General features: G+C 45.7%; 1 protein-coding gene across 3 annotated transcripts in view; it reads right to left on the bottom strand.

Annotated features, from left to right (window-relative positions):
- The window catches only part of STRN (striatin), a 176845-nt gene extending 167344 nt beyond the window's left edge, over positions 1-9501 (bottom strand). For 2 of the 3 annotated variants that reach the window (XR_011019406.1, XM_068231972.1), the window contains exon 1: positions 8946-9500. Coding sequence is in view for 2 of the 3 variants with exons in the window: in XM_068231972.1 (XP_068088073.1) it covers positions 8946-9221 (276 nt within the window). In the remaining variant the exon portion in view is untranslated. Of the gene's footprint in view, positions 1-8945 lie in introns of all 3 variants that reach the window. The other variant, XM_068231973.1, reaches the window with a different exon arrangement.
- Between the last annotated feature and the right edge of the window lie 4260 nt (positions 9502-13761).

Raw genomic sequence — 13761 nt, forward strand, 5'->3', positions numbered from 1 at the left:
TCAGTCTTGTCCAGGGCTGAGGAGTCAGAGTCAAAACAATTTTTGGGTACTTGGAGTTTCATAAACTGAGGAGTCAGATTTTTGTACCAACTCCACAGCCCTGGTCTTGTCCTCAGTCTCACAATCGGATTCCTTACCATAGCCATATGCCCATCATAGTCTAGGGCAGGCATGGGCAAACTTGGCCCTCCAGCTGTTAAGGAACTACACATCCCACAATGCATTTGCTTTTATGAGTCACGACTGTGGCTGTCAGACTCCTGCAATGCATTGTGGGACTTGGCAGTTCCTCAACAGCTGGAGGGCCAAGTTTGCCCATGCCTGGTCTAGGGCCAAATTACCTATCTGTATCTTTTTGCAGTGTAGGAGGAAACTGGAGTGTCCGACAGAATCTAATGCAGACATGAGGTGAACATACAAACTCTGTGCTGATAGTGACCCAGTTGGGATTTAAAAAGGGGACGCAGTGCTGCAAAGCGCGAGTGCTATCCACTACGCCACTGTACATTAAACACGCCAGAAAATAAAAGGTCAAGATCACTATCCTACTTCTCTAGTCACAGAGTAAACACATAAGCAGTAGTAAACAAACACCTATGTCAATCAAAATACCTACATCATTTAATCACCTTTGTCAGATTTAGAAACTTAAAACATGCCAATTAGAATCCAATGGTTTTAGGGTTATAGAAAAACCAATTAAACTTCAGCTTATCCATATAACTAGAACAAAACCCTCATTACATGATCTGCTACATGTATGCATGCAATTTACAAGTCCATACAGGTAAATGATTGCTACACACAGCTGAATCTGGTTAACAGTATTTACCAGTTGATGAAGTAAATTAAAAAAAGTAAAAATCTGAAATTCCCAGAAGAGATGGAAATAGAACTGAAGTTTACATACACATCCAGTCCAGTGCGTACATGGAGTCGGAAAAAACAAAAATGCACCGACTAAGACTCCTAATTTTTACTGCAATTAAAAGAGAAGATACAATAAAATGTTCTATTTCTCAGATAACTACTCATAAATAACTCAAATATACAGTAATATACTGTAAAAATCAAAAAAACAAGTTATTTGTGCTGCAAAAAAGCAGTCACTATTTTATAGTCAGATACATATCTGATTGTGACTGTATATCTGATGAATTTTTATTATATAACAAATAGCATTTCTGCTGTAAGAATAAAGCCTGAAGTGTAGTTGTCACTAGTAAAAATGGTCAAAAAGATGCAAATAATTCTGTGTTGATACAGGTTTATGCAAATTGTGTATGCAAATGTATGCACTCCTTTTGCTCATTAAATCAATGTGATAGGTTGTTAAATTTGGGGTCGGTGAATACAAATTAAAGAGAACCCGAGGTGGCATATTATAATCCTAATAGGACCCAGAGGCATGTTGCGTGCACAATGACATGCCTCTGGGTCACTGTACCGCCCCTGCCAGCCTCCCCGCCCCCCCTATTTTCGATCAAGCCACATAGATCAGATCAGATCATAAAAGCCACAGAGGTATGCTAATGTTTAAACGTTAGAATATCCCAACACATTGGGCCATATGCAATTCACTTTTTCACCTGAGTTTTCTCCTAGGTGATATTTTCACACTGTCATAAAATGCTTTTTAAGGAGAACCCGAGGTGGTTTCTAAGAATGATATCCGCACACAGAGGCTGAGTCTGCCTATACAGCCCAGACTCTGTTGCTATGTAGTGTCTCCCCCTGCGCTCTGCTATGCCCCCATAAATCCCAGTTGCGCTGTCGACACGCAGCGTGTCATAGCCGGCTGTGTTTACCTATGTAGTGTCACTCTCGCCGCTCCCCCCGCCTCCCACCAGTCAGCGGGGAGGGAAGGGATGTGGGCGGGGACCGGAGCTATGTAGGAGGCGGGGGGAGCGGCGAGAGTGACACTACATAGGTAAACACAGCCTGCTGTGTGTCGACAGTGCGGCTGTGATGTATGGGGGCATAGCAGAGCGCAGGGGGGGGCACACTACATAGCAACAGAGGCTGGGCTGTATAGGCAGACCCAGCCTCTGTGTGCGGATATCATTCTTAGAAACCACCTCGGGTTCTCTTTAAGCTATCAGCAAGCAAGAATATACTCAAAACAATTTTGATTGTACTTTTTACCAACTTTTGGGTACTTTTTCAATTGTAAAATACAGAAAAGTTATTTTAAGGAGGACATGAAAATGATCTCCTAGGAGATAACTCAGGTGAAAGTTTATTGCATATGGACCATTGTCTGTTAAATAAGATTCAATGGAACCCCGTATCAGCTGGATTCCGGATGCATTAATTTGCCCCCTTGCAGAAAATGGCCCTGGCCTTTTCTTTATCAGATACAAAAAAAGTAGAGGCCTTTTTTCTTGCAAGGTAGCAGGGCTACACACTGGAACCCAGCAGATATGGGGCTCCAGTGAATCTTATTCTACAGACATCATGCCGGGGAATTCACGTTGGCAATGACAGGCTCGGATAGCGGACAGGGTAGAGTGTCAGCTTCCTTGCCAGGAGCTTTTTGTTCCCAAAAACAGATGCCACCTTACAATAGCTTTATAAGTCCTAAGCTTTGGCAATAATGAAATGCCTTTTATTTTACATACTTGCAATCAACAAGATTGTTATATGCAAATTAGAGGAGTTAGAGGAATCAAACTGAGGCGTCGGAATCGGAGTCAGAGGATTTTTGTACCGACTCCACAGCCCTGCTTGTAAAGCCATTAAGCCACAGATTTTTGTCACCAAAAACCAGGGCTGTGGAGTCGGTACAAAAATCATCCAACTCTATGAAAACAGTGACTCCGTCTCCAGATACCCGAAATTGCGTCGACTCAGAATCCTCGACTCCAACTCCTTAGTCCAATTTTTACAGGCTATGGATTTGGTTCAAAAATCATCCAACTCCTCAGTTTATTGAAACCACCGGCTCAGACTCCAGGTATTCAAAAATGCTCCGACTCCACAGCCCTGCCAAAAACAGTATGATCATTTCAGGTGACAATCTACTGTGGGTACAGAAGGCCCTGAGCATCAGCATATTTCCTCTGCAACAATCCATCAAGCTGAACTTTTTTAACCAAATATAATTGTGGTTCCTGCTGCAGCATGTAGTGGGATGCCTCCTCCTAGTTCTACCCATCCCTTTCCAGAGGACAGAACAGAAAAATGAACAGCATGTCTGTAAGAAATGATAGTAAACTGTAACCTGAAAGATCTTCTCAGGCGACATGCATTTTACATGCGCAGGAGGCTTGACAATGATCAAATTCCCTATCTTGTGGCTAATGATATGTTGAGAAGAAACCGACAATAACTAGAATTTCATTTTTTTTAAACAGGTTATCCTCTACAATTCCCACAACTGCAAAAAACACAAATTAAAAAAACTAAAAAAAAAAAAAAAAAAAAAAAAGAAAAGAATAAGCAGTTATGATCATCCATTATATCTGTACATGCATTCAAGAGTACCTGCAGTGAAGTTTTAAAAACAATAAATGCAATCCTTACTGTACCTGAAGGTAGTTCACAGTGATGAGATGCGTAGCAGAATAATTCTGCATGTTAATTTACTGCCCATACAATTGTATGGGGCTGTTCACAGTAACTGATGTTATTCTAAAGCCTCATACTCACGTGGCGATATTTGTGGCGATGTTACCCGATGTCAGGGAACAGTTTATTATAAGCATGTTAAACAATGTTGCCCCTGTGGCAATCGCGCAAATCGTTAAGTGTCGGACACGGCAGATCGGATCGTTAAGATACCTAATGACTCCACGCAAAGTACCACGATCACTTACTTCCGTTCGAGCCCGTCGTGTAGTCACGTTACGTCGCAAGCAGGAAGAGCGATTACTTAACGACCGTTGTCAAGGAGAAATCGCTGGACCCGTCGGAGGGCGAGTACGTAGCTTAACTCACTGCATGTAGACTTGGTATTTAAAATCTATGTCCAGTCTCCTTTGCAGTTCACACTCATAACACGTGCGATATGCAACTGACCACTTTTAACAGAGCCTGAAGGTAGTTATGGTTATAACAGGTATAGAACTCACTTGGTCACCAGGAAAGTGCCATTATTGTTAAACTCACCTCTGAACCCCTCCGTCGTCCAAACCCCCGTGGCGTTTTTTGCCCAAAGCCTATCCGATAAAACCTGTTCTGTGGTCACCCCCTGTGTTGCTGTACCCCCCTCCCCCAGCTCAGTTGCTGGCTATGGATGCCAAGCTGGGGACAGCCTGCAGCAACATACGAGGGGTGCCCACAGAGCTCCAGATTTCATTCTAGAGGCCTTGGGCAAAAACCACCATGGCATGTTTTTCACTCACTTGTGACATCAGTCTCAGGCTATTCTACTCATGAGTTGCGAGAGGAAGGTGGGCTGGGAGCCACTTCACAACGGCTTAAGAAGAAAAAAAAAAAAAGCTTGGGTACAAAATTAGATACTTGCCTAAAGAGAGGCAAGCCTCAGGATCCTACCATACCATCGCTGAGTGCGGCACCCAGAATGTACTGCACAGACAATGCACTTTCGCTAATCTTATCGGGGCTGCAGCAGCACTTCTTGCCCCAGCATGGCCGCGCAATAGCTGACCCAGCCGTCCGCGAATCCGCAGTAAGTGCGGCCACTCTTCAGAAGGAAGAGCTGTGCAGCCCCAATGTGGAGGGGGGCCGCACTCAACAACCGTGGGCTACAAATCAGTGAGGGAAGCCTCAATAGGATCCTGATGCCTCCCTCTTTTAAAGGGAGGGTTCACGGAGAAATAAAAATACTAATCCACTTACCTAGGGCTTCCTCCAGCCCGTGGCAGGCAGGACGTGCCCTCGACGCCGTTCCGGAAGCTCCTGGTCTTCTCCGGTGGCTCACTCGATCTGGCCAGGCTGACTTCCAGGTCGGGCTCTTGTGCGCTCCAACGTGCGTCTCACGCGGTCGTGCTGACATCATCGAACATCCTTCAGGCTGTACAGTGCAGGCGCAGTAGTTCTTCGCCTGCACAGTCCATAGGACGTCAGCGTGACCACATGAGACGCACGTTGGAGCACAAGGAGAAGCCCGACCAGGTCGGGTGAGCCCCCGGAGAGGCGTCGAGGGCACGTCCTGCCTGCCACAGGAAGCACCAGGTAAGTGGATTAGTATTTTTTTTTTTTTTTTTAAAAACTCCATGGATCTGTCCTTTAAGGTATGGCTGTGATTTTGATCCCGAGCTTAGGCTCGGGTCACTTTAAAACCTGTTCGGTAAAAAAAAAAAAATGTATTTCAGACATTCCCCCCCACCCGAGTTCACTAAGATTTTCACACATGCAGCAATAGTGAATTTAAGCAATGTTGTCCGTCAAATTGCCAAGCTATTGCCGCATGCAGTGTTCTCACCAGGCTCTTTTAGCTGGGTGCTCCACCTGGCTAGTTTTGGTGAGCACCCGGCTGTTATCAGCTCACCTCCTCCTATGCTGTAAGCAGAGTTGCACACAGAAGCATCGGCCCTGCATTCTCTCATCTTGCCCTACCCGGCTACTTTTTCATGCCACCCGGATGGGAAAAAAATTCTGGGGAGAACACTGCGCATGTGTGCAAATTAGTGAATGGGTTGGGGGGCGGGGGGGGGGGGGGGGGGCTAGGCGGCAGAGTCTAAAGTACTGAATGTAATATTTTCTGACTTAATATTTTTTATCAAGCAGGTCTTAGAGAATTACAGCCATGTTTTGCAGTAAATTACTAAAGACCTTTTTGGTAAAAAAGTATAAGTTTAACCAGCTGTGGGGTAGTTTTTGGCAGCAAACTGTTCTGCTACAATGTTCGCCCACTTCTGTACAGCGGCGAGACAGGCAAAAAGGGCTCTGGAAATGTGGGCACACCATGTGCCAACATGGGCTGTAATGTGAATTACAGCTATACCGCCAATGAGGGCACTCAAACAACACTACAACAGGACTATTACAATCTGTCTGTATTGTAGTTGCATAAATTGTCATCATTCACACTTATTTGAAAATGTATTCGCCACTTAGTCATTTCACTGGCACCGCCACCATCTTCTATGGAGGTAAAGTCTCTAGTCCGTGCCACCAAAATGCCTGCAGCTGGAGTTTTGGAAAAGCAAGGCAGCACTAGGTTTATAGCGTGAACAGTGTAGGCTTATAGTGTGAAGAGTGTCAAAAAATGCCAAAAACTGCATGTATCAGCTCTGCTAAACACAGACATATAGTCCCAACTCTTCCAAAACGAAAAAACGAATTTGTTGCATAAATATATTATATCACAGCATTGCTGGTAAAAGCACATTTCAAGAGCCAAGTTCTTTCTCAACTGCTCCCACTTGAGTAAGCTGGTGAGTGCCCAACATCTTGTACTCTTACCATTAATACGTAAATGCATTAAATGGGATAATTCCTTACTGCCAGTCTGGGGTCTGAATTATTCTACAGGACAAGCTTAAAGGATACATCCAAGCTTTAATAATAAAGAAAAAAAAAAGAAAGTTTTACCCCTAGAAGTGTATAAGGCCCCATGCCGCGGTTCTGCTGTCAGCCAGGGCTCCCGGTCTCCCCCTCCGGAAGATCACGACCTGGGGCCAGGTCGAGATTTCCTGTGCATGAACAGTTGCGCCGAGCGCTCTGGGGATCATTCTCAGCGCCGAGAGCGATCTGCGCTTGCGCAGTTCAGTGAGAATTGAACTGCGCAAGCGCATAGCACTCCCACTTCCGGGAGCACGATGATGAGAGGCGCACAGTGTGGCCTTGCATGCGCAGAAGATACGGAGGGGATACTGGAGGCCTGGCTCACGGTGGAATGAAACCACAGCGTGGGACCTATCAGAATTCAAGGGGTTGGAAAAATCCCTGGGTGAGTAAAACTTTTTTTTTATTATTATTATTATTATTATTATTATGTTCTCTGCTGCGTCCTTTAAGGTGCCCATACACTATATGATATTCCCTGGCAGAACCAATCACTGTGATAAATGTGTCAAAGTGTCAAATATGCCACCCAATAGTAATTTCGAACGATTTCTGGCTGAAATAGTTGATTACAGGATTGGACAGGTTGATTTTTTTTGGTAGTCGGATGAGGGCAGTATCAAAGTGGGAAGGCAAAAGCAGGTTATGGGTCCCCCCAGAGTATTAGCGCAGCGTGCTCTTTTCAGTGTGCTTCCATTATCTCCTGGTGCCTGTACTTTGGAACATAGTCGCATGAACAGGCAACAGGAGATGATGGAAGCATAGAAAGGAGCATGCAGGCCAGACAGACAAGCGAGTGTGCTCCGCTATAATCAGGGGACCCAGTTGGAGCAGTGCTTTTCAGCGCTGCTAGATTTGGGCGCACCCGGCGCCCACAAAGACTACAATAGGAATCACTCCTATTGCAGCGCTCAGTGAGTAACGTCGGCTCTGTCAGAAGACGGCGCCAAGGTTGCTTAAAAAAAAAACACAATAATTCGGCCTCCAGCAATCGCTGGAAGCCGAATTATTTCATTCCCCCACTATCCATGGCGGCCTGGAGGGGGAATAGTAACGGCCCGGACTTGTGTAGAAGCAGGATCAGCCATATACCGCTGTATCCTGCGCCCAAGTCTACCGGCGCCGATTTCAAATGTACTCGACCCAGTGAGCACTATTAGCATGGGGGGCTCTAGAATGTGATATGAGTTACTGAATTTTAAGTTGAAGAAGGGTGGACCCAGATAATCAATATTTGCGATATGCCACAGTATCTGGAGAAAGAGTAAGGGCTGGTTCACATGGGCTTCTGCCGAGCTTTCGCTTGGAGCCACGTTTAAACACTAGCTTTTGGGAAGCCTTCAAGGCTAGCAAGTTTGGGTCTCTGCAATTGTTTCCAGGCGTTTACTGCCTCTGTAACCAACATGTTGCTTTCAAGATGAGACGGAACGCCAAGATCTACTGCCAGGCTTTCATGAAAGCCTGCAAAAGCCAGCTCTAAATTATCCCATTCACTTGAATGGGACGGTGGGTAGATCCAAAAAATGCTGCTTCCGAAATGCCGCCCTAAGGCCTGGTTCACAATGCAAGCACTTTTCTAAGTGCTTGTGATATTAAAAGCTCTGGCTAATGTAATCCTATGTGTATGATTTCACTTAACAATGTGAGATCATTGCATTAGCAAGAGCTTTTTAAATCACTGGTACTTACAAAGCACTGGTGGTGTATATCAGCCCTAAAGAGGATTACTCACACTTTCCTGGTTGCAACAACATGCAAAAACCAATATGGAATGCAAAAGAATTCCCGCCCCTGCTTAGGTTTGTGAGGACCCTCACTGGTCGAGCTCCTGAGCCCACTAACGCAGTTTTGTCCGCTTCTGTCTGCTTTTCAACATCTGTAAAGCGGACACAACTGTGCCAGTAGGCTCAGGCCCTTAGGAAGGCCCCCCTAAGAGGACTCAACTTGAAAAAACTCCCTTCCAACATACATGTGAACAGTCCTGAAAACGTAATTGAGCAAGCTGTCAGCTACTCTTTTGCTTTAGAAATCTGACTAGTCTCATGCAAAGCTCCAGTTCAGGCCTTACCAATCCCTATAGTCAATTGAATATGAAACCCAACTGGAACATACACATTTAATAACAAATCAACAAGCAGTGCCCATACTTACACACTTCTATTTAGGTGTACAGAGACCTTACGATCTAGCTACCTGAAAGGTATAAAGAACTCCATACTCTGGAAAACTAGATTAAGATTTAAGTTGACCAATACATTTTTAGGTACTCAAGCGATGAATGGTTCTTTTACTAGCAAGATGAACTCAATATGAACAGCCAAATACAGGAAGATAAATCACAGCTATTTATTATGACTACAGCCACTGTACTCATACACACAACCAGTAGGGAATGCCATGCCAATTAAGACTGATGCATTGCAGTGTCTGATCACTTGGTTGGGAGCAATGACAGATCCCTACTATATTACCTGCAGCTCGGCCCTCTCCACCTCCCACTGCGCTCTCTCCACCTCGAAGCGAGCCCATTCGTGCTGCAAGAAGTGCAGAATCCCGGGGATGCTATACTGGGCCCTGCCAGGCGCTGCAGTCCCTCCTCCCCCTGCAGATCCGCCGGCCGCCGAGGCCGCATCACCAGTCGCTGCTTCAAATGCCTTTCCGGCTCCCCCTGGCCCGCCAGCGGCTGCGGACAGCAGCGAATTGTTATTGTTGTTGAAAAAGACACCGGGCCCCGCCTGCTCGTCCATGGCCGCCTTCGCAGCAGGGGCCGCGGTTAGCAGCTAGCGACCGCCACTGACTCCCGAGGAGGCGGAGATGGCAGGAAACTAAGGAGCGCTCACACCGCCGGCCGGGGAGGGGCTGATTCCGGAATGACCACGTTACGTCACATAGATCCTCTCTCCTGCCGCTGGCTGTCCGCCGCAACCCGGGCTCCGCTGCCGCCCACACTCGAAGGAGAGAAGCTAGCTACTGCTGCCTGGGCGGGTCTCCTGCCTCTCTGACAGCGGCGCCGTGACGTCATCTACGGCTACGAGCCGTCAGCTTCGGAGACGCCCTTACCGCCTATCTTCCTGGATTTTTTTTCTTTCACCTAACTTTATTGGTTATTATATTACGAACGGTACATAAGGGTAGTATTGGAAAGTTGTGTGACAGACAGTTACAGAGCTGTTATTGCAATAGCGTTATTTCGAAAAAAAAAACACCAAGTCCAAAACTCTTTAACCCCTTAAAAGACATAAATGTAGTATTTTCCTCAGATCAAGTTATCACCATCCTACACCTAGTAAGTATTGGTGAGGTCACATCAAGCTTGTACTGTGTTTGTATTGCTGGATGTCCTGATTGTGAAGAGTTTTGAACATCTGCAGCTATGCTTTCCATAGCACTCAACCGTTCCTCTTTTGGAGGGACAGTCCCTCCTCTTTGGGAGCCCTGTCTCTCTGTCCTCATCTGTCCCTCTTTCTATATATATATATATATATATATATATATATATATATATATATATATATATATATATATTTTCTTATGAAATCTTTACGTTATGCGTGACAATGGGTGTGCTGGGGGTGTGATCAGGATGTGGCTTAAAGAGAACCTGAACTGAAAATAAAAAAGTCAAAATAACTATACACAGGTCATACTTACCTCCCGTGTAGTCTACTACTCAATCTCTTTCTCCTCTCCTGCATCCCATTTGTCCACTGTGATCAATGGATTTCTCCATCCTCCATTTTTAAAAATGGCCATTACCCCCTAACAGCTTCCTGGTCAGCACACAGTTACACTGTAATATCGCCCACTTGAGCCATAGGGAAACTTGGGCATTACCTTGCACATTCAGTTGTAACTTCCAGCTGCTGATATATAACTGACAGCAACTGGTATATTTCAGTTCTGACAAAATATTGTCAGAACTGGAAGGGATCACTGTAAGAAGAAAATGGTGAGCCTCTGAGAGGAACTGATGGTGAGGTTAGTATGTAATATTCATTTGCAGCTACGTCATCTGTTTATTTTAAATAATTTTCCTTGCTTCAAGTTCCCTTTGAGTGTCCCTCTTTCTCATCCCAAAAAGTTGGGAGCTATGGCTTTCTAGAGTTTGTTTTGTACTATTTACAGTGCTACTGAAGGCACTTTATAAATAAATAAAAAAATAATAATTATTATAGCTGTGGAGACATTTCAATGTAATGCTTTTTAAACACTTTTTAAACCCCCCAAAAGAATCTGACAAGAGCTTGTCAGATTTCAAGCACAAGCACAGTCTTACTGCGCAAGCATGCCTGTGCAGTACACCCAAGCCATTTGTGCACGAGTTGCTCAGTGCTACTGCATAGGCACAACCGTGCTCACATGTGCATTACGGCCAAGCTTGTTCATGAAGAGGAGCATGGTTGTGATGTGCAGGTCCCGGGCAATGGCATAGATCCAAAGGATGGCGTAAGAAACCCCTAGAGGCTTCTCACTTCTTAAGTAAGTGTAACAATGTGTCAGTGAGAGCACAAGTATCTGATTATGTGGTGATCTGCAGTATCACCACCTAATGCAGATATATCCCTGAACCAAAGTAATCAGTAGCTTACTGATAGTAGATCAGCGGAAGGCTCACTAGCACAAAATCAGTACTTTAATAAGAAATGTGATCACAGGTGTTTAGTGCACAGTATACAGGAATACTCCTATGTGATAGCCCCCTGGCTGTAGGGACTATCACTAACAAAGTGGTCGTACAGGCAAAGTCGGTAACGGATCGGTCGGCAGCAGTACAGAATCGGTAGGCTAATCGTAGTCAAAGGTAAGCTGAGGTCGGCAACGGGTCGGGCAGATAGGGTACAGAGTCGGAAGGCACAAAACAGAGTCAAAAGTACAGGCAGAAAATCGGCAACAGATCAGATAGCTAAGTACAGAATCAGGAGGCAGAAATCAGAGTCAGAAATTCGAGCAGAGGGTCATACACAATAAATCAACAATAGTAACGAGTTATAATTATAGCTATCAAACAATTCCTATCTTGTGTGAAATCCCCGGTTTCCTCCCGGATTAAAGCACACCGGAACTATCTAAGGTCTGAGCGCTAACACGAAGTATTCACAACAGCAGACACTGAGCAAATGACATCTCCATGCTTAAATACAGAAAGCATGTTCAACCAGCCCGCCCAGGGGGCTGGAACCCAGGTCAGCGTGTGATTGGCTGGCTGGAGTCAGCTGATCGCCGGATCAGCTGACCCGTCTTCTCAGAAGATAAAGGTCCTGCCGCCGGGCGCGCACGCGTGTAGCCCTAAGCCCGTGCGCAGCAGAGACTTGCGCGCAGCGGCCTGACAGTGTGCGCGGCGGGGATAGCGGCGGCGGTCATGCTGCTGGACCCCGCCGCATCCCCACCGCTCGTTACAGTACCCCCCCTCCCTGAGGAGTGGACTCCGGACACCCTTTGCACGGTTTTTCAGGATGTGCCTCATGAAAGTTCTGTCTCAACTCAGCATGAAGGCGATGTGCCGGAACCCATGATCTCTCCTCCGGCCCATACCCTTTCCAATGAACCAGGTACTGCACCGAATTCCGCACCCGGCGAGAACCCAAAATCTGCTCAATCTCAAATTCAGGCTCTCCATCAATCAACAGTGGGGGGGGGGGAGGAATCAACATGCACAGCAGGCTTTAACAAAGACACATGAAATGACTTTACTCCTTTCATACAGGCTGGCAGGTTCACTCTATAAGTTACCTTATTAATCTTTTCAGATAACAGGATATGTGCCTATGAATTTTGGTCTCAAGCTGGCCGAGGGTTGTCTTAAAGCAATATGTCATGTAGAGATCCACACCCTATCACCTGGTTCAAACTGCCATTCTAAAGAGCGTTTCTTGTCTGCTTGCTTTTTCTGCACCCCAAACGCTTTCTCTAAATTGGCCTTTACCAACCCCCAAACTCTTTTAAAAGACCCCTGCCACTCTTCCGGGCCGGAAATGGAGAGACCACCACCGGCAAGGGAGAAAATTTTGGTGACCTTCCATTGACCACCTGAAAAGGAGTAAATCCAGAAGACGCGTTTCTCAAGTTATTATGCGCAAATTCCGCAAATGGGAGGAATTTTGCCCATTCATGTTGCGACTCTGACACGTAACACCGAAGGAATTGTTCTAAAGACTGATTAACTCTCTCAGTCTGTCGGTCCCACTTAGTGCCCTGGCTCCCTCACCTCCACCGCAGCATCCCCTTTGAGGACCACCATATGGAGGTATTTGTTGGATGTGGTACCCAGTTTTATGTCTGTCATCACCTGCAATAAAAGCACTGGACGGAAGGTGCCCGGAGTTGATTCTTCTTTCTCTGTTTATGGAAAATTAACTCTCTCAGTCTGCCCATTAGTCTGTAGATGGTATCCCGACGAAAATGAAAGCTCCATCCCTAGATGTTGGCAAAATGCCCGCCAAAACTTTGACACAAATTGGACCCCTCTGTCCGACACCACATTGTCTGGGATCCCATGCAAGCAGAAAATGTGGCGTACGAACAGTTTGGCCAATTCCTGAGCAGAGGGAAGACCTTTCAAAGGAACGAAATGGGCCATTTTACTAAAATGGTCTATCATGACCCAGATGACCGTCTTTCCTTCAGATTGGGGAAGTTCACTAATGAAATCCATGGATATATGTGTCCATGGCTCTTCAGGTACCGGGAGTGACTGTAAAGTCCTAGCGGGTGCTTGTCTGGAAGGTTTGCTTTTAGCACAGACTGTGCATGCCCTTACAAATTCCCTACAATCTTGTCCCATAGAAGGCCACCAGACACATCTTGACAACAATTCTTGTGTCCTAGCTACCCCTGGATGACCTGCGTTTTTGTGGCTATGAAACAACTGTAGAGTTTGAAGCCGCAAATGTAAAGGCACAAACAAGGTTCCCTCAGGTTTTCCCTCTGGAGAATCCTGCAGAAAAGATCCCAGAGTGACCATAAAGTTTTCCTGAGTTTCAGTGGCGGCAAGCACAATATTGTCTGGCAAGATGTTCACCGGTTCGGAGGATTGAACAGACTCAGACTCAAAAGACCTGGATAGAGCGTCAGCCTTAACCACTTGAGGACCGTAGGCTTTACCCCCCTTAAAGCAGAATATAACCCTGCATTTCAACTTTGCTCTAAAACATTTACAGCATATTATATGCAAAAAGCATTTTTTTTTTACTAGACCAGCATTGGAAGGGTTAAACACAGAAGTTTCAAGTTCCATGGAGAGATATGCAGAAGTTCAGATTGTTACATTCTATTTCATTAGATGTATCT

This window comes from Hyperolius riggenbachi, chromosome 4 (assembly GCF_040937935.1).
Source record: "Hyperolius riggenbachi isolate aHypRig1 chromosome 4, aHypRig1.pri, whole genome shotgun sequence".
Classification (NCBI taxonomy): Eukaryota; Metazoa; Chordata; class Amphibia; order Anura; family Hyperoliidae; genus Hyperolius; species Hyperolius riggenbachi.